The 25,100-nt window shown below is 53.3% G+C and overlaps 1 protein-coding gene across 1 annotated transcript; it reads right to left on the bottom strand.

Moving 5' to 3' along the window:
* Positions 1-3,999: 3,999 nt before the first annotated feature.
* IRX5 (iroquois homeobox 5) lies at positions 4,000-23,695 on the bottom strand. The gene is made up of 4 exons (XM_090260402.1): positions 22,991-23,695; positions 21,522-21,927; positions 20,569-21,348; positions 4,000-4,120 (listed from the first exon to the last, which is right to left on the bottom strand). The coding sequence occupies exons 1-4, from the start codon at positions 23,237-23,239 to the stop codon at positions 4,050-4,052; spliced, it is 1,506 nt and encodes a 501-aa protein (XP_090116528.1). The 5' UTR covers positions 23,240-23,695; the 3' UTR covers positions 4,000-4,049.
* Positions 23,696-25,100: the final 1,405 nt, after the last annotated feature.

Here is a 25,100-nt window from a genome sequence, read left to right as displayed (position 1 = left end):
AACAGCACTGGGACAAAGCCCCCCAAACCTACCAGTCTCATAGCTGGTCTTCCAGAGGAGGGGTCTCCAGTCCTGAGCTAAGAGCCAAGCAGAAGGACCAATTCTTTCGACATTCATTCGTGTATTCATCCATGTGATGGATAAGTTAATACCTTTAAAGTAGTTGGTGCAGGTCTTTGTATTTCATTCAACCTTTCACTCAATCAGGGGGCTGATTGGCACAACTCTGGGGGTACCACTCATACATATGCAGAGGCCCTGGTTATTCCTTCTAGGGAACCAGACACTGGGCCAGGGCCTTGGGCTTCACAGATGAATAGAAGAGAGTCCCCCCTCCCCAACGATTTCACAGTCTGCAGCAGAGGAGATGAAGATGTCTATAAACATTAATAATGCCAACATAAGCTAGAAAGCAAGAAATAGTCCCTACAAGAAAAAAAAAAAAAAGAAGAACAGGAGGAAGAGGAGTGTGAGAAAGAGGGGGAGGAGAGGGAAGAAAGGGAGGGACAGAGGGAGGATGATGATGCTCTCAGGGGCTCAGGCAGACCAAGTTCATCAGGGAAGCACCAGAGGTAGAGAAATCTAGAAATGGCTGCCCCGCCTGCAGGGGGCAGCAGTGACCTATCTCCAGATAATTGCTTTTGCCCAGGAATGTGAAGCCTGAATCACCAGGTCTTCTGATATATTATAGAGAAGCTGAAAATTCCGAAAAATTTTGCACTATTTTCTGCTTTTTAAGAAATATAGTACAGGCGAGTCAAAAGAGCCACCAGTTTGCAACTCTGGTTCAAGCTTTACGAGAAGAAATCACTTCCCTCCCAGGGAAGGCTTCATGGTGGCCATTGAGCTTGATCTTGAGGACTTGGTAAGACTGACACTTGAGATGGGAAGACAGGACTGACAGGGACCTTTGAGGGAATCTAGTTCATCTATTCCTCGTCACAGATGAGGAAACTGAGGCCTAGGAGACATTCCTTTTGGTTGCTGGTTAACAGGGGACATAAACATGGGGAAGAGTGTGGGAAAGTAGGTTGGGGACAGATTGTGGAGGACCTTGAAAGTCGTGCTTACTATGTGCCAGGCTGCATGCACCATCTTACTTAATCTTTATAATACCATCACTGTCATTCCCATTTTATAGATGAGAAAGCGGAGTCTTAGCTAGTCTCGGAAATGGGCCAAGGTCACACAGCTGGCAAACGGCAGGGCAGGTTCTCAGACGTAGGCCTTTCTGACTTCCAAATGGACCACCATGTCACGCTGCAAGAGGAAAACGAAGCAGTGGATTTTCGAGAGATGTTCCATATTTTTAAATTCTCTAACGCATTTACTCCTGTTTTTTTTTTTGTTTTTTTTTTTTTTTGACTTGAAGATTAGGTTACCACGTTTCCTGAGACGTCTCTCCCCGCCCCCTTTAAAACACAGCTGTCTTTGAGGGCAGGGAGGAGGAGTGTTTTAAACAGGAGTTGTTTAACTAATTGCCAATTATCTCTGAATGGGGTATGGTTTCCAACAGCTGTAAGGGATTTTGGTCCCCATCCATTGCCTACTGTTGCTGGTACTTGGAGTGTGTTGAGATATTCTTGGCCTCTTGCTTCAAAGAGACACACCAGTGCCTCACCCCCTCCTCCGCTCTCGGAGACCACGTCAGCACTGCCTTTGTGCGAACTGGCTGGCGTGGAGGGACCCTGACTGCTCCTGACTATGAGGAGGTGGGTAAAGTCTCTCTCCTTCTCTCTCTCTCTCTCTCCCCACTTCTCTGTCCCCCCCCCCCCTCTCAGGGAAAGGCTTGTGGCTTGGTGTTTGTGGGGGCAGAGTTCTCCCCCAGGACCTGGTACCCATGCTCTCATTTCCCAGAGCCTTTCCACATCCCCCATGCGTGTGTGGAGGATTCTCGTCCAAATACAAGACCAGACGTTGCCTCCTCCATCCCGAATCTAGCAGAAAGCTACATACGAGTTGCCAGAAGACCCCGTTGCAGATGGGTGATGTTAATTGTCCCTTCTGGCTCTGTCTGCTGGATTCCTGGGAACAGGCCGAGGGGTAAACCTTTGTACATGTTAATCTCTTTATGTGTAAGATATCGCTCTCTCTTTGATGTTCCCAAACATGTTGACTCCTATCTTGGTTGAGGGTGTGTGGCCCAGGCAGGCCCAATGCTTGTTTTGTCTTTTGTCTTTTTCCAGGAGGACTCGATAATGATAAGTTCACCTGCACCTGAAATATGAATAAGTCCCTCTTCAAAGCCAGCTTTGGGGTGGGGTGGGGGTGGGGTGGGGGAACAAGATGCAGGGACGTTCAGGGCCGGTCAGCCCCCATCCGCAGAAACCAAACTTAATATGACTCATTTTCTCACCAAAGCCCCACTGAATTCAGCTAGAGGACCCTGTCCATTATGAACTCCTCCCACTGAAATAGAAAGGGGGGAGCAGGAAAGATCTTTTAAAAATCCACCCATATTTCTATGACTAAGGTAATGCTAGTTGCTGTAACAAAACCAAAAATGTATGATGGCTCACATTGCAATGGAAATCTGTTTTCTCCCTGATGTCAAGTCTGAACTAAATGCTCCTGATTGGAGGTGAATTTCCTCCAAATGATGAGTCAGAAACCCCGATTTATTATTGCCTTGTGGTCCTTTTATCTTCCACAGTGGTTGTCAAGGTTACAACAAATGGTGGAAGGAGAAAGAGAGGGTAGGGAATGCACATCATTTCTTAACTGCTGGTACCTGGAGATAACGCACATCACTTCCTATCAGATTCCATTGGCAAGAACGAGCCACATGACCTCACCTAGAGAGGAGGCTGGGAAATGTAGTCCTGGCAGCTGCTTCCCACAGAAAAACCTATCCTACAGAAGTGGAAGCAGGAATCTGGGGTGGACAGTTAACGTCTCTGCCACACACTTGAGCGGTCACACGACAGCTGAGATACAGGACGAAGAGAAAGCAGTAGAGTCAGAGTCCGAGGATATGGATTTGAGTTTCAGGGTGTGACTGTCCCATTGGGTGAGGCCCTTCACATTTCTGAGCCTTGGTTTCCTCTTCTGTGAAATGGAGATGATGTGGAGGTCAAAGAGATAATAAGGGTGACCCCATTATATGCTATCAAACATGCTGTCTGGGGCTGCTCAGGTTGGGCGTGACAATATTTAAGGGGAAGTGTCACGCTGGTGACAATTCTATGAATTTGAACATTTCCTGAAAAAAAATTGGAGGAACAAGCAACTCAGGGCCTGCATTCCTGTTTGGAGATGATCAGCAAGAGTGACTGTAGGTGAGGTGTCACTCTGAAGTCCCCTGTGGTCCCCACCACTCCCATAAGGCCTGCCGTGTGCCTATTGTCACGGCCGTGTCAGCAGGCAGGTTGGAGACACCAGAGCTCTTCAAGCGTCCTAGGTGTTACTGACGGCGAAAAAAAGCTTCAGGAATGTTTTATTTCTGCTTTTCTGCTTTCCAAAGAACTTAGTCCTTGCCAGGCCTCCACCCCAGTGGCAGAATCTTGAGCATTGGCCTAATTAACTGATCAGCTCTAGAAATTGCTTATTACACTGAAGGCCAATGTGACATTTTTTAATGGTCAAAAAAAAATTTTTTTTTTTTCTTGGAAAAGCCCTATGTTACGAATACCATAGCCTATCCTCTGGGATCTTGTTAATTTTCCTAAGATAATGAAAGGGAATTCCTGGAGAAGGGTTTATTCCAGAACTCAGAGCCCTGTGAGTCCAGCAATATGATTAGGAAGCCGGTCTGCTGAAGCCAGTGCTGGGGGGGATGACCAACTGACAGGTGGAATTGATTGGCACTGGTGGTCATGCCAGGGGCATGGCTTTGTAGGGGGCGGGGGGGGGGTATTTCTGCCCGTGTCCACTTGGAGGAGAAAAAGGAGGAGGGGGAGGAGGAAGACTGGGAAGAGGAAAAGGGGAATAATTCTGAGTAAATGATTCAGGATAGGCTAAGGTATGCTGTTATAACAAAGGACCCAAAATCTCAATGGCTTAAAACGACAAAGGTTTATTTCTTGCTCACGGTGCAGATCCAGAGAGGGTCAGCAGGGGTCTCGGCTCCACGTTGTCCTCAGTCGGGGACCTAGGCTGATGGAACCTCCGCCTCCACCGTCTGGAACATTGTTATGGGAGGGAAAGAGAGAGTGGTGAATCATGCACTGACTCTTAAAGGGGCCACCTGGAAGTGACATGTATCACTTCTACTCACTTTGCATTGTCAGAGAAAGCCATATGCCCTGCCTCACTTACAGCGAGTGGGAAGTACAATATAATCCTACCACCTGCCCAGGAGGGGAGCAACTGGAAAGTCTGTGAACAGCCTCCCGATCTACCCCTTGGAAGATCCCAGGATTCTGGGTCTGGAAAGAATCTGTACTAATCAGGGCTCTTTGGGTTGCAAAAATGGAAGGTAAAATTCAAACTACTTAAACCAAAGGGAATTTACTGCCTCACAAAACCCAAAATCCCGTGGTAGCTCTGTCTGTGGTCAGGCAAAGCTTAATCCAAGGGCTCAAAGTCTCTAAGGTCTGGTCTCTTTCCATCTCTCAGCTCTGTTCCCTTCCATGTAGACTTTGTACTCAGGTTTCAGAGTCCCAAAGTTCAAGTTCAATGGGAAAAGAAGGCCTTTATCTCTCTTCAGTTTTAATAACATCTTAGATCTCAATCTCACTTAACCAACCTGGGTCATGTGAATATCCCTGAATCAATCACTGTGTCCAGGGAGACAGACTGTTGGTCAGGACTAAATAATATGCCCTGCCCTATAATCAGAATTGAATTAATGTCCAAAGCTTTGGGACCCAAATGAAGGGAGAGATAGTTCCCGAGAAAAATGAAGCATGCTGGACAAGAATAAGTGTTCAAAAATATGCACAAATAAATTCACAGATGCCCACTATAGGATATAAAGAGACTCCAACCCAGTGGTTTTCCACGTGCTGTTTTGTAGATGCGCTTCAGGAGCTGCCTGCAAAGGTTCAAAGAGGGTTCCTGCACTCTCCTCTCTTTCAATTAGAGCAATCGTGTTTTGTTTTGTATATTAGGGTTCCATGTAATATTTCTTTGAAACTAAACACTAAACTTGAGACCCCCCACTTTTAAAAAGTGGGAGAGGAAGGAATTACACATCCCTGTTCTTTGATTCCACCCCCTCATTTTACAAAAGTATAGCTTGAGATTCAGAGAGGAGGAGAGGCCTCCTCAGGTGCCATTGGCCAGAGCTGGTCACATGACTACCTAGCTGCAAGTGATGCTCGGAAAGTGAGCATCAGGGGAATGGGAGTCCCTCAACTGGCCTAGACAGAAATGGTTCATCTCCTAAAGCTGGGCACATTGCCATCCCAAACAAAGCCGGGGTTCCTTCATGAAAAAAGAAGGAAGGCAATGGCTCTCGAAGAGCTCTCAGCCATGGTGGTATGAATCTTATCTCCTGGAAAGTTCCTTAGGACTAGGACTAGGCCTTATGCCTTTGTTTATTCCTCCGATGGTCAATAAAAGATGCCTACAATGATCTCCTTCGATCCTCACAACAGTCCCATGAGACACTGAATCATACACTGACTTTTAAAATGTCCACTGGAATGCACTCCTCTCACCTTGGTTGTGTCCCATTTTACAAGTGGAAACTAAACCTCAGAGGTGAATAACGTACCCGAGGTCACACAGCTGGTTGGTTTTGCTTATCCCTTCCCTCACGCCTTTAGCACAGAGGGGGCAGAGCACTGAGGGAAGGGGGAGCTCCAAGCACAGGCCTTCGACTGTGGAGGCATTGACTGTAGGAAGGTGGATGGAGAGAGCGAAAAGTCTGGGCACGCTAGGCAGGGGGAACTCCAGGCGCAAAAGCCCAGAGGCAAAATAATGCACAGAAATGGCACAGTTTTCCTGCTTTAGAGCGTAAAGTTTGAAGGAACGTTGCACTTTGGAGTTTGGGTCCTGTATGAAGGCAGCCATGGGCCATTCGGTATTTCGAGGATGAGAATGCACTCTGCCTTCCGCGGGGAACATAAGCTAACCGCAGGGAGCAGGACTGGCACTGGAAGTCACTGGGGAGCGGAGAGGACAGAGGCCTGGGTTACAGCAATGGCAGGAGGACTGAAGGGAAGTGGGGACTGAGGAAGTGGGACCCACTAGATCTCATCCAGATTTGGTCATGGGAGGTGACAATTTGGAGAGGATGGGAAGGGCTGAGATGGAGTCTCAGGTTTCTAGAGGGTGGTGTCATTTGCTAAGGGGGGGTGGGGTGGGGCAGGACCCCAGAGAGCTTAGTTCCTGAGCCTGCACTTAACCACAATGCACTCTGAATTCCTGTACTTGTCATTCAATAGGGAAGAGTCAGGATCAGGACTGGGCTGGGGCTATGAAGGAAGTCCTGGTCAAAGCGAAGAAGCCCCCCTCGTCAGGTGTGGATACATGGGAGCCCTAAGTCCTCACGCAGCCGGCTCTACACCCTACAAAGAACACCAGACGCAGGTGAGTGCATCTCTCTGGTTCCTGCCTCAGAGCCAGACGGGCCGTTGCTCCTCCCTTCCACCCAAGGTAAGACGCCCAAGTCCCTGGGTTCGCCTCCGCACTGACTTCCAGGGTTCTCCACACAGATCCCGATAGAACTCTGCTGTGCATTCACTACTTTCTCAATCTGTGTCCTCGGAGCCTTTACCCGGAAGCTCAGACTCTGTGGCTGGCGTATTGTTGAGACATAGTTTATACTCTTTGTCAAGCCTACAGATATAAATGATTTAAACACTTCATGAGCTCATCAAAACTTTGTGGGGGAGAATAAACGCCCGGGCAATTAGTTTCGATACACAGAAGCAATAACTAAGGGCTGCCCTCCCAGGCGTGGAGACACACTGCAAAGCCAGAGTAAGATGAACGGTACGGTTCTAGCTTAAGACAAATAGACCACGAGAGTCCAGAATCAGACCTCAGTGATTTTGGAACCGCTCATGCAAAGATGAGAGGCCGGGTCGCCGCGCTCAGAAATGTGTGCTTTTTGGAATCATCTTGGTCCTGGTCCTATACATAATCACTGAAAATGTCACTGGCTGCGTAGGGGGTGCTAGAATGAATGACTCCTAAAGCACCCCACAGACATGCTCCCAGGACACGGCTATTACCGTCGTTGCTGTACAGTGGTGAAACCGAGGCTCCGAGAGGTGAAGCCACTTAGCTGAAGTGGCACAGCTGGTACGTGGCCGAGGTGTGGTGCAAGCCCAGCTTTCCCTGACCCCGGGGCCTAGGCACTCCCCTGTCTCTTCCTCGGCAGCAGCCCCCACCACCACCACCATGGAGAGGGAGCAGGGTGAGCAAGAGCCACGGAGAAAGCCCTAGAAGCCTCTAGAAGCACTTGGGCTCAATCTCAGAAGCGTGAGTGGATTCAGACAGGCGGCTGGGCCAGGTGGCTGGGAGGCAGAGCCGCCAGTGCGGGAAGAGGGCTTGGGAGCCGGGGTTGCATGGGACAGTGCGGTCAGACGCTGGAGGGGCTTCGAATGCCATCGAGAGGAATTGGGACTGGAATCTCTTTGAAGTGCGGCTTTGATTTTGTCATTCTCCTGCTCTCTCACCTCCCATGCCTCCCCTGGCCACGGCCTCCTGGCTCACAAGGTAAAAGTATGTGAGCAGAAAGATGCAGGGAGAGCCTGGAGACAGAAAGACCTATTAGGAGGCCAATGGTGGCCCAGTTTAAAAGGGAACAGACAAGGACCTGGGGTGGGGGTGGGGGCGAGGAAGGAGCAGCATGCACGCTGGGGCAAGGTTTAATGAAATGCACCCACCGCACCCTGCATCCTACTCCTCCAAGCAGATGGAGGATCCCTGTCCCCCCCGGAGCATCAGATAACATTTCAAGCTCAGAAAATAGCTGGCAGTTTAGTCTGTTCACAGTAGAACTGAGCCACGAATGGCGAGAAAAACAGCTCATGCCTTAAGCAGCAAGAAGCAGCCAGCAATTCCTTCTGGGCTCCATCTAGGCCCAGAAAAGGAAAGTCAGACATTCCTAGGTTCATAGCTCTCCTTGACATCTTCTTACAGAAGTAAACCTTTTGGCACCTTGCTTTCTCCATCTGTAAAATGGGAATAATAACAGCGCCTGCTTCATAGCTTTGAGGAGGCTCTGCCGAGATCATGTATGTAAAAGCCTTAGTGCTACAAATGGCATGTACTCGGAGCTCAACAGGGTAGCTGTGGCTACTGACCACAAAGCATTTAGGTAACATATTAGCAGCTTTTAGCAAAGGACTCGGTGCTGGGATCCTCAAACCTCATTATCTTATCCCCAAGGCGGAGACATGAGCCTTCTATGACTCAGAAATATCAGATGAAACAAATTTCTTTCCATTCAATTCAGGCAGTTATGAATTGTCCCTCCTCCTGCTATGGAGACTGCTGATTATAAGTTGATCGCGCGATAGATGAACAGATAGTAAAGCGTGAAAGCTAAGCATATTTTCCCCTGTTCGAAGTACTCATAGCTGAAAATAAAGAAAAGGGAAGAAAAACCTGTTCTCCCTCCACAAGTCCCCGCTTGCGTGACAGAGGTCCATGGTGTCACCCTTAGGAGTTTTCATTATTCAGCAGGTTTTGAAATGAGTGATTGATGTAATTAAAGTTATTGGTAAAGAAAGACTCCGTTACCAAGGAACAGATGAGTCAGCAGAAAGTTTAAGTAATCAAATAATGTTCCAAGGAGTGAGTCTTAAAATAAGCTTTTTTTTTTTTTTAACTCTAGAACTCTAGACATCTTAACCATTGCTGGTCAGCAAAAAGGTGTAAAGTAGTTAAGAACCAGGGAAAAACACACTGCACAATTTTAGAAATTCTCAGATAGAGTCATTTTCAATTCAGATGAAACCACGATTATTGGGTAATAATGGTTAAGTAATAGAGAGTTAACCATGTGCTTTCGTGGGCTTTGCTTATGTTACCTGATTTAATCCGCACTCTCTGAGGTAGGTACTGTTATTGTTCCTGTTTTATAGGTAAGGACATCGAATTTCAGAGAGGCTGAGGAACTTGTCCAGGGTTGCACAGCAGGCACCTGGCACAGATAGGGGTGGAGCGCAGGTAGTGTGGCACCTAAGCTCACCTTCTCAGAGCCTCCACACGTCCTGGGCCTCTCTGCCTAGATTCCTCGGTCACTTAATGTCTCACTAATACACTCAAGACCACAGAGTGCAGTCAGGATTTGAACTTCTGTCTGTGTGGCCCCAGAGCTGTTTCAGAATTCCTATTTCTATGGGAAAATACGAACAGGTACATTGCTGTGGGGTCCATTCGTTTGCTTTCATTCCCACCAACATGCACGGAAGATGCAGGACCCCCAGGCTTTGGACCTTACGTTAGTGCCTAGTGCCATGAGGATGACGGGGGCAGGGAGCCAATCAGCGGAATAAGCTGCGGTCCCTACAGCAGGTGACAAGGCTCCGGTGAGAGCAGCAGAGGGAAGGCGGTGCAGCGCGACCTCTCAGAAGGATCTGTGGGACTTGGGGAGCGAAGGCCTGTGAGGCATGGGGGCAGGGGGAGCCCAGTGGGCATGTGTCTAAAGTCCTTCACGGGTGGCGGTCACTGCGTGAAGGAAGGCGAGGTGAGAGTAGGAATTGTGGAGGGAGGTGACTTCAGTTTGGGACTTTTTGAGTTTCATGTGCCTGTGGCCCTGCCGGCTGGAGACATACTTCAGGTGGTTGGAGGTGTGGCCTGGGGCAGGGGTGAGGGCTGGGGCTGGATGCCGTGGCAGGTGGGGGAGGTCCTGCCTGATAAGTGATGCTGAAGGTCCTTATCCCGGGAGGAGAGAGTGGGGAGAGGGGCACGGGGGTGGGGTCTTGACTTTGAGTAACATTAGCGCTAGAAACCCAGAAGCCCCCCATTTATTAGCACTAAAGAAAGTTGCCCTATGTCACAGTGAGTGGCTTCAGGAGGAGCCAGGACGGGAGGAGCATAGGACAGGAACCTCCCACTTGTGAGCAACTGAAGAGAGGGCCTGAGGGACTGACTGTGGAGGGACATGGCATCCCCCCTCAAGCCCGCCAACCCTTTCCTTCCAACTTTGTTCAGAGCTGGGACCCCAGCCCCCTTTGCTTCCCCTGCAGAGGAGAAGAGAAGGGCCAGAGTCCTTCATGGTGTCAAAGAGTGTACTGGGTTGTGGGTCTTGGTCTCTTATACCTCTCCTCACCCCAAGAGTGACATACACACATGAAAAGGGAATGGGGACCTTGTAGACCCAGTGGGATGGAAGGGACACCAGCTTAGCAGTTTTGTACCATGCTCCTACTTCCCCAGAAGCACACCCCTATGATGGGGATTAGCATACAAAGGAGTATTAAGAGGGGCAGTGCAGGGAGCAGAGTGGGGACAGGGAGGTAGCCTTCCCTGGCTTTGTCACCAACCAGCTATGTGAGCTCCAACAAGTTGCTTTACCTTTCAGGGCCTCAGTTTCCTTATAGGGAAAATGAGCAGTTATTGTTTTTCCAAAGTGTGGCCATCATATCTCTGGCAAGACATGATTGATTTTAGAGTTGGTGGGGGGAGGTGAAGGGATGCTCATGTGGCCCCCAGAGCTTTGAGGGCAGCCTGCAAAGCAGAAGGAATGGGACTGGGGAAACCTCTAGAAACAACCAGAAAGGCTGAGGGGTGCCGGCCACTTTCGAACCTCAGGGGGCCAAGAACTTCATCTAATTCATTTGGTTTTTGTATTTGTCTTCTGCTGATGGCAAGTGATACTCGTTTCTCAGTTACAGCTGTGGTGTCAATGTTCCTGTCAAAATATGTAAATGATGACAAACTTTGAAGGACATTATTCTGTAAATGGGAGTGTCAACAGTCAGAGGCTAAGACAGGTATCTGGAGGATGGGGTTTGGATGGGTAAATTTTGAGGGGCAATGAGTCTCCAGGTCTACAGAGCCTTCTCAGCCATTCCTACATGTTCTAGGAAGAACGGAAAAAAAAAAAAATCTGGGCAGAAAAACAACACCAACCAAAATAAACCAGGCTGACGGTTTCTTCTACCACACTCTCCATGAGAGCAAAGAAGTGGTGTTTATTCCAAATGAGCCCTTTTCTCTAAGTAGCCACAGATCCACTCTTTTAGGTCATCCAGGAACACCGGTCCTCGGCAACCAAAGAACATCTGCACATATGAGTCTTTGGAAACAGAGCCACAGGGTTTGCATTTAGATGCTGGCTACAAATAGAGGGCAAACAAAACAAACAAACAAACAAACAACCCTGGGGGTTTGGATCTTTAAAAAAAATGTCTCAGAAATGACAGCTGTGTGCTTAGTCTGATGTCAGACCATGGAGCTGGGAAGGGGTTGGCGGCACCCTGAAACTGTGCAGGTATTCGGGACCGAGGGCGAACAGATGTCTCATTCTGCTTGAAAGATGTCAAGAGGCTGTTCCTAAGGGCCTGTGGGTTCCCTGGGGGATAAAGCCACTGATAATTTTACAGAGACATATAGACAACACAGGCAATCAAGACGAGGATTGAAGAAGAAAATAGTCAAGCTGAGACGTGGCGGGGGGGTGGGGAATACTAATACTAATAGTAAAACTAATGAGAAGGAGAAGAAGAAGAAGAAGAAGAGGAAGAGGAGGAAGAGGAGGAAGAGGAGGAAGAGGAGGAAGAGGAAGAAGGAGAAGGAGAAGAAGAAAGAGAAGAAAAAGAACTCACAAATGCGTGAAAGAGCCATCATTCAGGAACTTGCCCCCAACTCAAATCGTTGCTTGATAAGAGTTGTTCTGTAACATGATGGGCAAAGGAACATTAATTTTTGCTTGCGTGATATGAGATCCTGGTGGGCAGGCAGAGAATCGCTTGCAAAAGGAGAAATGAGCAAATCTTTTTTTTTTGGAGAGCAATTATTTAGGGAACGACACGCTCCTCCTTGCTGTTGAGTGTCTGGGGAGGGATGGCCCTTTCCTAGCCTTGCCTCATCTGTACTTCGCACACGGAGTCCCGGGGAGGCAGCACGCTGCAGCAGCGGCCCAGGAGGGCTGAGATGTTTCTCAGTCCAGCCTAAAAATATCTCCCTTGACAGGCTGTCACGATGCCTGAGACTGCACCATTATAAATTCATTCCTCTCTGTTAAGGTATTTTGTTTCCAGGAGTCCTCTGTGAAAATAGAGATATCCCACAGAGCTTAGATTGGGTGAGGCAGAGGGAGAAAGCCTAGGAGTCAGGAGGCCTAGGTTTCCCATTCGGTTCTGCCTGTAATTTCACTCTGCAAGCTTGGGCAAGTCATTTTCACTTCCTGCACCTCAGTTTCCCCACTGAGAAGAAAGAAAGAGAAAAAGAAAGACATGGGGGTCAGAGAGATCTGAGATCTCTGGTGTCAGGAGGGAGGATGTGTAATTTAGGGTTTGCCCTGGACCCTGAGAACTTAGCAGATGCCACCCCCCACCCAGCCCCTGGATGCTCAGGCCCAAATCCTTGGGAGCATCCAGAATGGCCCTCCTCTCCTCCCGCACACCCCATCCATCAGCGAAGCCTGTTGACTCTACCTTCAAAATACAGATCAAATCCGACACCTTCTCCCCACCTCTCGGGCTGCCTCCCCGGTGCCAGGCAGAATTACCTGTCCTTGGATTCTCCATCAGCCTCCTCTTGCCTTAGTGCCCCACACTTGACTTTAAGCCATACGTTAGATCCTGCCACTCCCCTCAAAACCCTCCCTCTCTTCTTCCCTGTCTGTCTCTCATCATAAAACCCAAAGATCTCGCCAGGGCCAACCAGGACCTATAACCGGAGCCGGGCTTTGCCTTGGCCTCACCAGCTCCCGCAAAGGTCTCCTTGCTGTTGTCTCAACCTGCTCCCATCTCAGAGTCTCTGCACTTGCTGTTCCTTCTGCCCAGAACTCTCCCCCACCCCCGAATTCTTCAGGGCCTAGTCCCTCACTTTTTCGGGTCTCTGATCAGACGCTACCTCCTGAGGGACCCATTCCAGACTGCCCCCACAAAACGAGCACACTCCCTTCCATGCCCTCGCCCTCCTTAATCTTCCTCCTAACGCTCATCATCTGGACAATCATAAGCCCTGGTCACACTCCTTTGTTTACCTTCTGTCTCTCCTCCAGAAGGTAAGCTTCGGGAGGGCAGGGACTTTGTTTTTTTTCGTCTCTGCATCAGGGGCACCTAGACCCACACATCTGGGATATTATAGGTGCTCAGTTAGTGTGTGCTGGAGGTGGGGAAGAGAACAACAGCTTAAGTGGAACTGCACTAAATGGAGGCCAGCCTCACAGCATTCCACTGGAGAGGCCAATGCCAAGGTCTTTTCCCTGTGCTCTGTTTCAACAGGGCAGCGTGTGCTGGGGAGTCAAAGGTAGAACGATTGTCGGGAGATCTGGGTGGGCCTGTTGGGAGGGGGTGGGGGGGTGGTGAGGTAGGCAGGGTAGGTAAAGAACCCCAGCTGAATTTAGGAGTTCATAAGGCTGCAGGTTCTTGACCAGAGGAAGTAGCTAAAAGGCCCTTGTGGACAGATCTCAAAAGATAGGAGCCTGCAGACCAAACGTGGGTAATAAGTAGGAGGACCTCTGAACTGTCCTGGAAACTAACCTGAAATTCAATTCTACTCCAAGTCAGGTCCAGCCAGCTCCCCAACGTTCAGCTGTGATCAGGTCACTCCTCTGTCTCACTGCCTTTCAGACTCCCGGGTGTCCCCCCACCAAGCCCCAGGGAGGGGGCCGGGGGCCAGAAGAGGTGGGGAGGAGGAGGGCAGTGCTAAGGAACATCAGCCATGCTGGCAGGATCCTCTCCAAGTCAGACCCCAAAGCCCCTGTTCCCCTGCCCCAGTCCTTTCCCCCAGGCTTTAGCTAGTGTGTCTCCAATGAAGTGAAGTCCTAAAACAGCATGGCCCCAATAATTTTATTGAACAACTATATGCCATCCACTAGAACCCTCACAAAACCAGGCCCTGTTTTTACAGATGAAGCCACTGAGGTTCAGAGAGGTTATTTGATCTATCCAAGACACACAGCATAGTAAGTCGCAGAGGGAGGATTGAAGCACCAAGGCCCAAGCACCCAACCAGTAAGCCATCACATCTCTGGACGACAGCCCACGTCTCCATCTTCACACTGCCCGAGGTGCCCTGGACACACTCGCGTCCCCTTCTCTATGGGGCTGAGGCCGCCTAAGAGGCCACTGTCCCCCTCTGGGCCTGCAGCCATAGGAGCCCTTGCCTCTCCCCAGGTCTGAGCGGCCAGCCCGCAGGGGGCGATGGTGGCACAACTAAAACCTGCGCCCCGCATCCAGGCCGGCCGGCAGAAAGCAGCTAAGGTCAACGAAAGGGTCCAGGGTCCTGGCCTGACGCTAGGGAAAACCCTCGTGGGTGTTGGGTGTCGGGGGTGGGGTGGGGTGGGGGCGGGGGGCGGGCAAACCTCCGCTGTGTGGAGCGCCTTGGCCAGGCCGCCTGTGCGAACCACAGCTCTCCAGCCCTTGTTTGATGAGCAGCGGCCAATAAATTCATTAATCATCATTTTATGCCTCATCAAACCCCCTCCAAGCCCCTCCATGGGAGTTACACAAATTAGCCCCTGAAAAGACAGTAATTTCAGTTTAGCGAGGTAAGTGCTTTCTGATGGGCTCCGCGCACAGCGCTCTCCTGACAAGCCGATCCATCAGCGCGTTGGGGTTGGGGCGCAGCCGGATGCCCTGCTCCCCCAGGCCTCCCCCGGCCCCGCCCTGTCCCCCCTTGCCTCCAGGGGCTACTAGGCCAGGGTCTCTGCCGAGAGTGTCCCCTTTGCCTGGCTCCTCTGTGCCCAGCCTGTGGCTGCTCCGTCTTGCGCCTTGTCCTCACCCACACCGGCCTCCTCCCAGCCCTTCTGGGCAGAAGAGAAATTGAGGGGGGAGGGGGAGAAGGACGAGGCTCAAAAATTGGGGAACGAACTCGAAGGTGGCAGAGGAGGACGCTCTGGCGCTGAAGTTCTGAACTCCAGCCCCTGGGAGGAAAGCGACAGGTAGCCCTTTCTCCTCCTAATGTCTGGATGTCGGGGTTCCGCGACCCCTTGAAATGACTGAAGGGCTGTGTGCATTGAATGCGTACATTATTGGGAGTAGGAGCTCATCCACGGTTTCCTGCCGATTCTGAAAGAAATCCCAGGCTCCAAAGGAGCGCCGTCTGGGAACGGAGAAAGGGGTCCTTGCGTCTAATGGGCAGCTTTATGGGCCCCTGGTGGCTAGGATGGGGTACACGCTTGGTCTTTTTGGTGGCCCTCGCGTCTTTCTCTCTCAAAACGCCACCTGGAATGACAGACGATGCCTGGGGTCTTCTAGGACTGGGCCTGGCCGGGTGGACCCCTGCGTGCGGAGGTTGGATACGAAAGGAGAGGAAAACAAGCCCGAGAACGCTGCGGCGAGGCGAGAGGCGTTTGCCAGCACGAAGCCGAGGCCGCGCCTTCTCCCTTTCCTGTCCTGATGCACAGAAGGTCCCACGGGGACCCCATTCGGCGGCAGGGCCCATGCAAAGGAGATGGACAAGAAGCCACAGCTCCAGCCCGGCGAACGGGCCTGCGCGCCGCCGCGACCGAGTGCCGCGCAGCGCCTTCATTAGCTTCTCCTCCACGCGGCGCTGCACGCCTCGGAAAATAAGTTAGCAAACGGGGAGCCGTTTATCTTTTATCTTGGGGCCTGATCCAATTAAATAAGTGCACATTTACATTTGCATCCATCAGGCAGGAGCGCTGAGAGCCCGGGGTTTGCTCGGAGCAAATAAAAGCAGATTTCACTGGGAAAAGTGGCGTCTGGGACCGCCGGGCGCCTCCGGGCGCTGGAAACTAGCGCGGCCCGGCCGGCGGTCTTGAGGATCCAGGGCTGGGGCCTGCGGCCGACAGGAGGCCAGAGACCCCGAGAGCCCCAGGGGCAGGGCAGAGCAAGGGGTGCAGCCAGACCTGCAGCACGGCCCCTTAGGCAAATCGCCTGTTAGTCCACAACCTGGGCCACGCCCTGTGCCCAGGACCCAAGTCGCAAGTGGCGCGCAAACGAAAAGGAGACCAGGTCTAGCCTGCTCACAAGGAGAGACCCGCAGGGTGGGTCTAGGGACAGTCCCGCAACTTTAGCCAGTTCGGGGGGCGGGCGGGCTGCAAGGTGCTAGTCAGGCCCGATTTTCCTGCTGTTCGATGGCCGTGGGTTGAGGAATGCCAAGAGCCACACCGAGGGCGCGCCCTCGTTTCCCCAATATACCTGCACCAGGGGGAGGCCAGTTGACACTACCCCTTACCACTTTTAGAGGGGTGAAGAGGGATGCCCAGTGAGCACCTCCTGCCTTGCACGTCGACCTCGTTAAAGTCCTTTCAATATAGGGGGGGTTTGAAGCACTGGAGGGCAGTTATATCTGTTTTGTTTTTGTTTTGTTTTTTTCTTTTCCTACCCACAGGCCAAAAGACAGAAAAGGCCTTTAGGGTAAGGTTGCATGGTAGACCCCAGATATGCCGAACCGCAAATTAAACAAAACCGCGTGGGGTCTAGAGCCCTGGCCGACAGAAACGCAAGTGCAGGGACCTGAAGCGGTGCGGGAGCACCTGGGCACTACCGAGGATGCGCACAGCCGCGGCCCCCACCCGCAGGCTATTTCAGCCGTGGGCATGCTTCTCAGCAGCCTGCCGCCTGGTTTTCCAGACTGAGCCCAAGCCGTGGCGGGAATACGTAGAATTAAAACAGTTCTGGTCGCAGGCGCTGCTCCAAATCCCCAGTGCTAAGTGGGTCCTGGATCCCGGGCCACAGCGAGTTGGGTGGTGGAGCAGTTAAAGTTTGACCCGCTTGGGGTCCAGAGCTAAGGTACAGCTGTGGGTAGGGGCACAGGCTGGTGTCGCCTAGCTCCGCCTCTCTGCGTACCGCGTGGCGCTGGGAGACCAGTAGGCGGCGCCCTTCTTAAACTGCATCCACGTCCGGCTCACTCTTGAGAGCGCAATCACATTCCTTTCACTTCGGGCGCTTTGCAGAGCGCTATTCTGTGCCTCTGCCGAGTTGGCAGCTAGTTGCAGGGGGGAGAAAGGTGAGCCGGGAGGCACCGCCCGTTTTGAAACAGCACGCAAGACGACGCCCCCCCCCCCCCCATACACACACCTTCCATGCTCCAAGAGCTGCGCACATCCCTGGGAATGAGAGGCCCCGAGGGCTTTGCAAACTAAGAGGCCTCGATGCAGGCCCCACACCCAGGCCAGGGAACATTTCAGGCCTTGGCATTCTGAGCCGAGGAGATTGGGAAGGAAAGGTCCCCTTCCGCAGCCTCTCGGTGCCCTCATACGCGCCCTCGGGGATTGACTGGGCCGTTCGCTCCTCACCGCCAAGTCCCAGGAAAGGATTCCTCTCTGCTCAATGGGGTAAAGGAAGGAACTCAGCCCACTCCCCATTTGGCGCTGCCTTTGGGGGACTGACTGCATAGATCCCACTCAGTGACCTCGAGGCTTCTACTGCCAGGGATTCAGCGTCTCCTAGTTCCTAAGTGCCAACCTAGGCTTTCCTAGGGGGCTGGTGACAGTGCAGCCGAGCGCAGGTGGCAAATGCCCGCGCGGCCACGGAACGGAGGTATCTTAGGTGCTACCTCGCCCCACTTCCGTGCCCCAGTCTGAGCTGGCGAACAAACCCCCGATCCTGGTACTCGCCGGAACTTTTCCTGCAGCTCCTCCAAGGCGCATCGCCTTTGACACTGCCCAAGACGCGACCAATTGGAGGCTCGACTAGAGGAGACGTGGGAGGTACAGGCATGCAGCTACTCCTGGGATTAAACGCCGGAGACATTTCCTAAATGCCCGAACCTCGATCTACCCAGCAGGCCGCCCCAAACTGGAAAGACTCCAGACACCAGAGAAACCACTAGCCACTGAAAACCCAGCTCTGCAAAGGAGAAAACCTTAAACTTAAAATGAAGACGAAGTACGCAAAGAAAACTGTAGACCCTGCAGAGACCAAGGGCAGGAGGGATGCGAGTAGAGGCCGCGAATAGAGCACCAGCCATCCAGCCCCTGGAGGTTTTGCTCCCCAGCCGGGAGGCTCCTTGCGCAGCCTCCCCATTGGAGAGAAATGCTTCAGGCTCCCGGGTGCGCGTTCCTGTTCCCAGGCAGCCCCGCAGGCGTTCGCCTCCCACCCCCGAGTCTCGGCAACCAGACTGCAGAGGCCCATGTTGCGCTATTTACATATTCCCGGGAACACAGGAGGCCTGTAATTTTCTCTTTAAAATCTTTGGGTAGGGTTTAGGGCCAGCGCTTCCAAAACCCCGCAGAGTTGATGGCGTCCTTAAACTCTCTCTTAAGAGTTGAGGACTGGCCTATTCTTCTGACTTTTTTAGAAGACAGGGTGACTCCTGGGGCTGCATATTCAACGGGGGGGGGGGGGGGGCTGATTGTGAACCAGGCTGTCGGGGGTGGGGCTGAATGGGCAGGGGCCCGAGGGGGTAGGGCAAGTCGTCGCTGGGATTCAATTGTTAAAAAAAAAATCATTTATAATTAAAAGGACAAAATAAAATACGATCGTCTCATGCATATTTCATCATTCACACTTTCAGCTTTGAAACAGTTTTCCCTGTGTGAATTTTCTCACTAGTTTAAACTCTGAAGTCGACTGCTGTTGGGGGTAAGGGGGGTGGGGAGGGAACACATCTGGACAAGGCTTTCAAACTCCTTTAAATTCGAATAAGCTACAGGAGCCCTATTTCAGCTTAAAAAAAATAGCAAAAATCAAAACTCCAATGAAAGTTGGGGGAGTGTTTATAAAAGCAACTAAGGTTAAAGCAATCTTGAGTAGAAATGCAAATAAATGCATTTTGATTTAGCCTAATTAAACCGGCGTTATGTGCAAACACATTCTCTCTATATTCAGGCTTGAGTTTAATAGAGCAAATTAATTCCCCTCACTGGAGAATGCTTTTTCAGTCAACCCTCCCCTCCCCCGACCACCGAAAATTTCCCACGAAGTAAAACACGTCCGAGGTTCCACCTTTACTGCGCAAAATGGAGACGCGCGCACCGAAAGCGTGGGCTGGGTTAGGACGCAGGGCAGTATCTCCTTCTCGCTGGGGACTGAGACGCGTTCTGACCTTTCACTTTGAGATGAAATATGCGGGATTAAAATGAGACTATAAACCCTCAAAAAACACTTGTAGCCCTTCGAGCTCTTGAATCTGAGATGTAAAAGTGCTATAGCGACGACAAGCCTGACGCAGTGCACAGAGGCCTCATTATCTAGGCCAATTTCCTCGAACTTTTGAAGGCGACTTGTCTTAAGTGGGGGCTCTCCGGGTCCGTTCGGGGCTCCCCCTTCCTTCCCTCAAGCCCCAATGGCGCTCCCTCCCCCACTTCCGCCCGCTCACTCCAGTCTCCGACTCTGCAAAGTGCAGGCCTGAAATTCAGGACAAGTGTGACACCTACCTGTGAAAGGGGGGAACCGTCCCCTCGCCGGTCCCGCGGCCCCAGACCCGCGGCTGCGCGGGGTTTTACTGGGCCGCCTACTATCCACACCGTCGCGGATACAACATTTACTCCTCTAATCAAATTCAACGAAGAGCTCAATGCTCAATTTTGAAGGGGTAGAGAGGACAGTGACTTGGGAGAGCCTTCTCCTTGGCCCACCCTAACGCTTCCCGCCCGCGTTAGCCCACAGCACCTTTGAAATAGTAATAAGGGCTAAATCCGGCATAAAATCGAACTCATTAGCAAAGTTCACCAGCTGATTGCTTTGCATAAAACGCGACACTGATTGAAAGTAATTAGGTTAAGCGGTGGAGCTCGGATGTGCGTGTCTCTAACTGACTTGGCCATCTTTTCTCCCTTCTGGGCATACACTTGGGTCTCTCTCCTTCCTCCAGGGTCCGATCTCCCCGAAGCAGCCCTGCACCAGTGATCCAGACCTGCACTGGGGCAGGGCCATGTTTCCCCAGGGCTTGCAGCCTAATTATCAACCCCTGGCACACTGAGGTTTATGGAACCTTTCATTCCCCAGTTGGAAAAAAAGTTGCAGTTTGCGCCTTTTGTCCAAGGCGATGGGCAGTTTACTGAGGCTTCCAAAAAGTAATGAGTGGCTCTGGTTATGTTAAAATCTCTTTTAATTAAATATTTTGCATTTTACAAAGGCGGCTGCAGTTTCTTTTTAAATCTACGAGTATAACCTGTTTCCTTTCTGTAATAATACTTTAGCTCAGACCCAGAAAAATCAATAGGTGTAAAAAATTAAATTAAACTTGTATTTTTAAACTATGAAACAGTTTTGGGGGAAACACAAATGTATATACTTATATTACAAAAAAACATTAAATGCCTGTACAGGTGTCTTAATTTCATAATTTACTTCAAAGATATTGAATTATCAATTTAAATACAAAATGCTACATTAAATATACAGAATAAGATTTAATACAAATCTTTTTAATTTTTCTTTTCAGTTGGTTAAGACATTTTTGTGTGTGTGTGGAGATGTTTACATTTTTATGTCATCCATCTCCATGAACTATAAACTTTTTAATAGGAGGGGTAGTTTTTTCTCTCTTGTTGATGGAAAAATAACTGCCAAGGCCATGATTTTTAATAAATTAGGAAAGTCCGGGACCGACGCAGCCCACGTTAAATGTCGGACATACCTTTCTTCAATTCATAGGGAGAGTCTTTGCACAGGTCTAGCTGGGACTGGCTCCGCAGCATTTTCGGGTCTTTAGCCAAAGCGTCCGCTCGGTTCAACACCGTCTGGTTTAATCCATTGAAATGCGAACCCGGACCGGTTGTGGGGCCCGCCCCGGGCCCCGGGTGGCCGTGAAGGTGTCCGAAGGAGCCATAGTTCGTGTAGCCCGGATAGAAGGGCGCCGTGTAGTAGAGAGGCCGGGACAGTACCGTCCCGCCTGGAAAGGGGCACTGAGCCGAGGGCGAGCGCGATGGCGCAGGGGCCGGCGAGGCGCGGCTGCCGCCAAGGGCTTGCCCGGCTGCGGGCCCGGGGCAAGGTGGGCAAGGAGAGCCCTCGCTCCCGCCGCCCCCGTCCTTGACCTTGTCCGAGGATGTGGCGATCTCTGCCAGAGACCATAGTTTGGGCTTGGCGAGCACCGCCTGTGGCGGCGGCGGTGGCGGCGAGTGTATGACCGAGGGCCCGCCGGGGCCGGGGGGCAGCTCTCCCGTGGCTGGGTGAGGGCCCGGAGCCGGCGCACCCGAAGGGTAGTGAGGACCCTGGTCCTCGGCCAGCCGCGCCGCTGCTGGCCCCGCCGGGGAGGGCCCGCTGGCGCGGGGGGGCCCAGGCAGCCCATCCAGGTGGCCCTCGGATGGCGGCTCCTTAAAATCCGAGTCGCTGAGGCTTCCTTCGGTCTCCTTGCCGGCGGGAGTTGACGGCCCCTGCAGCCTTTCACAGCCCGAGGCCGCTTTCGGCTCCGCTCCTCCTGCAGGGGAAACCCAGGCCATCAGAGCAGCAGAGGCCACGGCGGGGCCATGTCCCGGGCCGCAGAGGCAAAGACCCCAGCCCCAACCCCCAGGCCCTGTGCGTCCTCTCTTCAGACCCCCCCCCCTTTCGATCTTAATCCCTCTCAACACACCCTTTCCCGCTTACACCAACCTGCTTCGGGGCCCTCGGGGTCTCCCTTGTCCTCAGGCTTCTGGGGCTCATCCTCATCGTTCTTCTCCAGATCAATGTTCTCCTCTTCCTCCTCGTCCTCGCTGCGGTTCCTGGGAGTCCAGGTCATCTTGTTCTCCTTCTTGAGGCGCCGGCGCGCGTTGGCGAACCAGGTGGACACCTGGGTGAGGGTCATCTTGGTGATGATGGCCAGCATGATCTTCTCGCCCTTGGTGGGGTAGGGGTTCTTGCGGTGCTCGTTGAGCCAGGCCTTGAGTGTAGCGGTGGCGTCTCGAGTGGCGTTCTTTCGGTAAGCGGGGTCCCCGTAAGGGTATGAGCCCAGGGGCGCCGCGTACGGGTGGTACCCTAAGGAGCCTGCCATGCCTGGTGTATGGTCGTAGGGCGAGCCCTGCAGGGAACAGGCAAAAGGAGGTGAGAGTGGGCCATGGTCCCCACTGCCACCTGGGGTGACCCGAAGCACACTGTCCCTGGGACCCGCGGTCTGAGAGCGGCGAGGCCCGAACTCTGGCTTCCGCTGTGGTAGGGCTGGCGGGCTCAGACCCAAGGGCAACCCCTCCCCCTCCTCATAACGCAGCGGGAGCGCCAACTCCTGAGTCTGGTTCTTCCGGGGCCTTTGAAACCCTCCTGGCTTCGGTGGTACCCAGTAGGCCCCAGTCACCCCCGGCATGTTCATCCTGGTGCGCAGATCCGGCCACCGCGGCCAGGCCGTCCACCCAGAGAGAGGCCCGGGCAGTGGTGGCGACTCTGCGCTCAAAGTCCCGATGGCTGCACAGAAGGCGCAAGGTGGGCGAGGAATGGAAGTGAAGACATTTCCCCCCGCTCCAAAGAAAGACAAACGAAAAGCTAAGCCTTGTCCCGGCACTCGCACCCCTGCAAATTTGTTACCCCAAACCAAAGCCAAGGCGCTTTTCCAGAAAGTACACCCGGCCGAAAAATCCCGTATGCACCGCAGCTCGGCCGACTTTTCAGAAATTTAATACCTCCAAATCGGATTGCAAAGATAGGATTACGGATTTGCAACATTTTGGAGCACTAATTAAAGGCGAGGTTAAAAACATTTACATAGATTCAGCATGCTTCTGCTCAGATTTGGGGTCTATTTCTTTTTAACTAGTTTTCCAAAATTGTAAAACTTAAAAAAAAAGATAAAAATTGGAGGGCGGCCTGGAGCTCACGTTTGAACCAAATGCTGCTCTTTAATCGCAGCGACCTCTCCTCTCCGAACACTTTCCGCCAGCTCAGCGATCCGAGCAAGACGCGATTCTCCTCTCCCAGCAACTCCGGAGCCCGAGGCCCGGCCGAAGCAGAACGAGACGATCGCGCAAGTTTGCAGGGGCCCTGCAGCTCGGCGGGGGCGGCCCGCGGCGGCGCTGAGGCCCGTTTCCCCGCAGCCCCCCGCCGCCCCGCGCGGGCCCAGCTGCCCTCGCCCACCGCGGCTCCCGCTCACTCACCACGTACGAAGAGAAGGCGGCTGCGGCGGCCGCCGCTGGGTCGGCGCCGTACTGGAGGTGCGAGTTGTAGCCCGGCGAGGGCGCCGTGAAGGCGGTGGAGCCAGCGTAGGGCGAGAACGCGGAGCCCGACGACGAGCGGCCAAGCTCATCCGTGCGGGGCCCCGAGATGACGCTGGTGCTGTAAGCGGGACACGAGTAAAGGGCTAGCGAGGCGGACGGCTGGTACAAGTAGCCCTGCGGGTAGGACATGGCCACACACGGGCATGGGGCGCTCCGCGCCGCTGCCGCCAATGAGCCGGGCGGCGCCCTGCTAGGGCGAGCGGGCCGGCACCTGGCCTCCGGCTGCCCGGGCCGCCGCTCCTCGGGCCCCGGCTCCTGGGGCTCCGGCTCGCAGCACCTCCTCGCTGGCTTCCCGCGCGCCTCCAGCGACTGCTGAGCCCGCTCCTCTGCGCGCCTTGCTCGCCCCGGCTGGATTCTCCCCCCCCTCCCTTACAGCTTTCTCTTTTCCCCCCTCGCTCTTTGCACTGGGGGGCTCTGCTTTTGGCTTCGCAAAGGTCCTGCCAAGATGCTAAGTTGGAAATTGAGGATTCTGACGCCTTGTGCGCGCCTGAAGCTCCTCCTTCCCGGGGTGTATTCGGTGGTTGGACTGGCAGGAGCCTCTGGGCGGCCGCAGCCAACCCGGCCGCCAGGCGCGCCTCGCCCTCTCCCTCTTCCTCCCCGGCTCCCTCTCCCGCTCGCTGGCTCTCCCCTCGCCCCTCCCTCGTGCCCGCCTCTCCTCCGAAGCCCTGGTCTCCACCTCCCTCTCTTCTCCCCCCTCCCTTCCCTGGTCTCTCCTTCTCTCTCAGACTCTCGAGCGCCGGCCCCAGGATGACAATCACATCCCAGGCGCGCAGATCTCTTCCAACTTTCCTCTTTGGCTAAGTCTCCGTGGAGCAGCAGTTCGGACGCACCGGGGGTCCTAGTGGCGGGTCTTGCTGCTCCGAAGCACAAAGGAAACGAGGCGGAAGACTGCGCGTAGGCGAATACTCGGCTCTCATCTCGCCGCAGTAAACAGTAAACCGTGGAGTTAGCGGATTTCTTGTTGCCCAGGAGGCTGGTCTCCAAGGCGGATCGCCTCCCAACCGCCCCTGGCTTCGCCCTCAAAGCAGGGGCCCCAAGAGCGAGTTGAAGATGAGGAATGCAGGTCCCTGGGAGAGTCCGATGAATGCCCTAGTCCAAGGCGCAGGGAGTCCTGACGACTGTCCTTCATCGCCAGCAGCAGCAGCAGGTGGGCAAGAGACAGGCCTTGGACATCTGCACATATCGCACCCGGCCTTTCTTCCACCAACTCTCCGCCAGACTGCGAGGGGGAAGATACTGGGGGCCTGGGACGTGTGGTGGGAGCGTTTCTCTAGAGGGGAGCAGTGAGCAAGGGCTGCTGGACGGAGACGCAGCTACGCCGGAATAGGTCTCCAGACCCCACTCCGCCTCCCCACGCGGCCCATGGCTCGCTGCCTCGTTCTGGGCGCTTTCCATCCGCAGTTCGCCCCGCCAAGGCCGGTGGTGGCGGTGGTGGAGGATGCGGGTCCCCTTCGCCTTCGCATGCTGCCCTGTAAACACTCCACAGAGCAGTGCCCAACCCAACCACTGTTTGTTCAGAGAGGCTCTGGCAAGGCACACACACCACTGAGTCACAGGCAGAGCCCTTGCCCACGATGGCCACACAAAGTACAAAACAGCCATCTGCCGGCCTCTCCGCCCAGCGCTGCCGCAAGCCACAGACGCATTCGATCTTGGGGACAGACAGGGGCGCTGGTGAACCAGGACAGGGGCGGGCACACGGTGTGGCACTCCGCCTGAGCTCGATATAGCAGGGAGTTTGTGGCCTTTTATAATGGGGTCACACGCCAGCCAAAGCACAACTATACACAAAGTGCCCCGCAATGACTTTGATGGGCAGGGCACACTTATTTCTCGACCTCCGGCCCGCGCACTCAAGCCCACTCCGCACACACGCACACGCTCCGAGGGGCGCCTCAGCGCACGCGCGATGGCTCCTCCCCACCGTCATCTTCCTCCGGCTCCGCCCCTCGAGTGATATTTTCCGGGACCCTTTGGATCCCCGCGGCCG

Source organism: Furipterus horrens, unplaced genomic scaffold (assembly GCF_987537825.1).
Source record: "Furipterus horrens unplaced genomic scaffold, mFurHor1.1.pri manual_scaffold_13, whole genome shotgun sequence".
Classification (NCBI taxonomy): domain Eukaryota; kingdom Metazoa; phylum Chordata; class Mammalia; order Chiroptera; family Furipteridae; genus Furipterus; species Furipterus horrens.
Note: the sequence above shows the minus strand (reverse complement) of the source record. Positions and strands in the feature narration are given on the sequence as shown.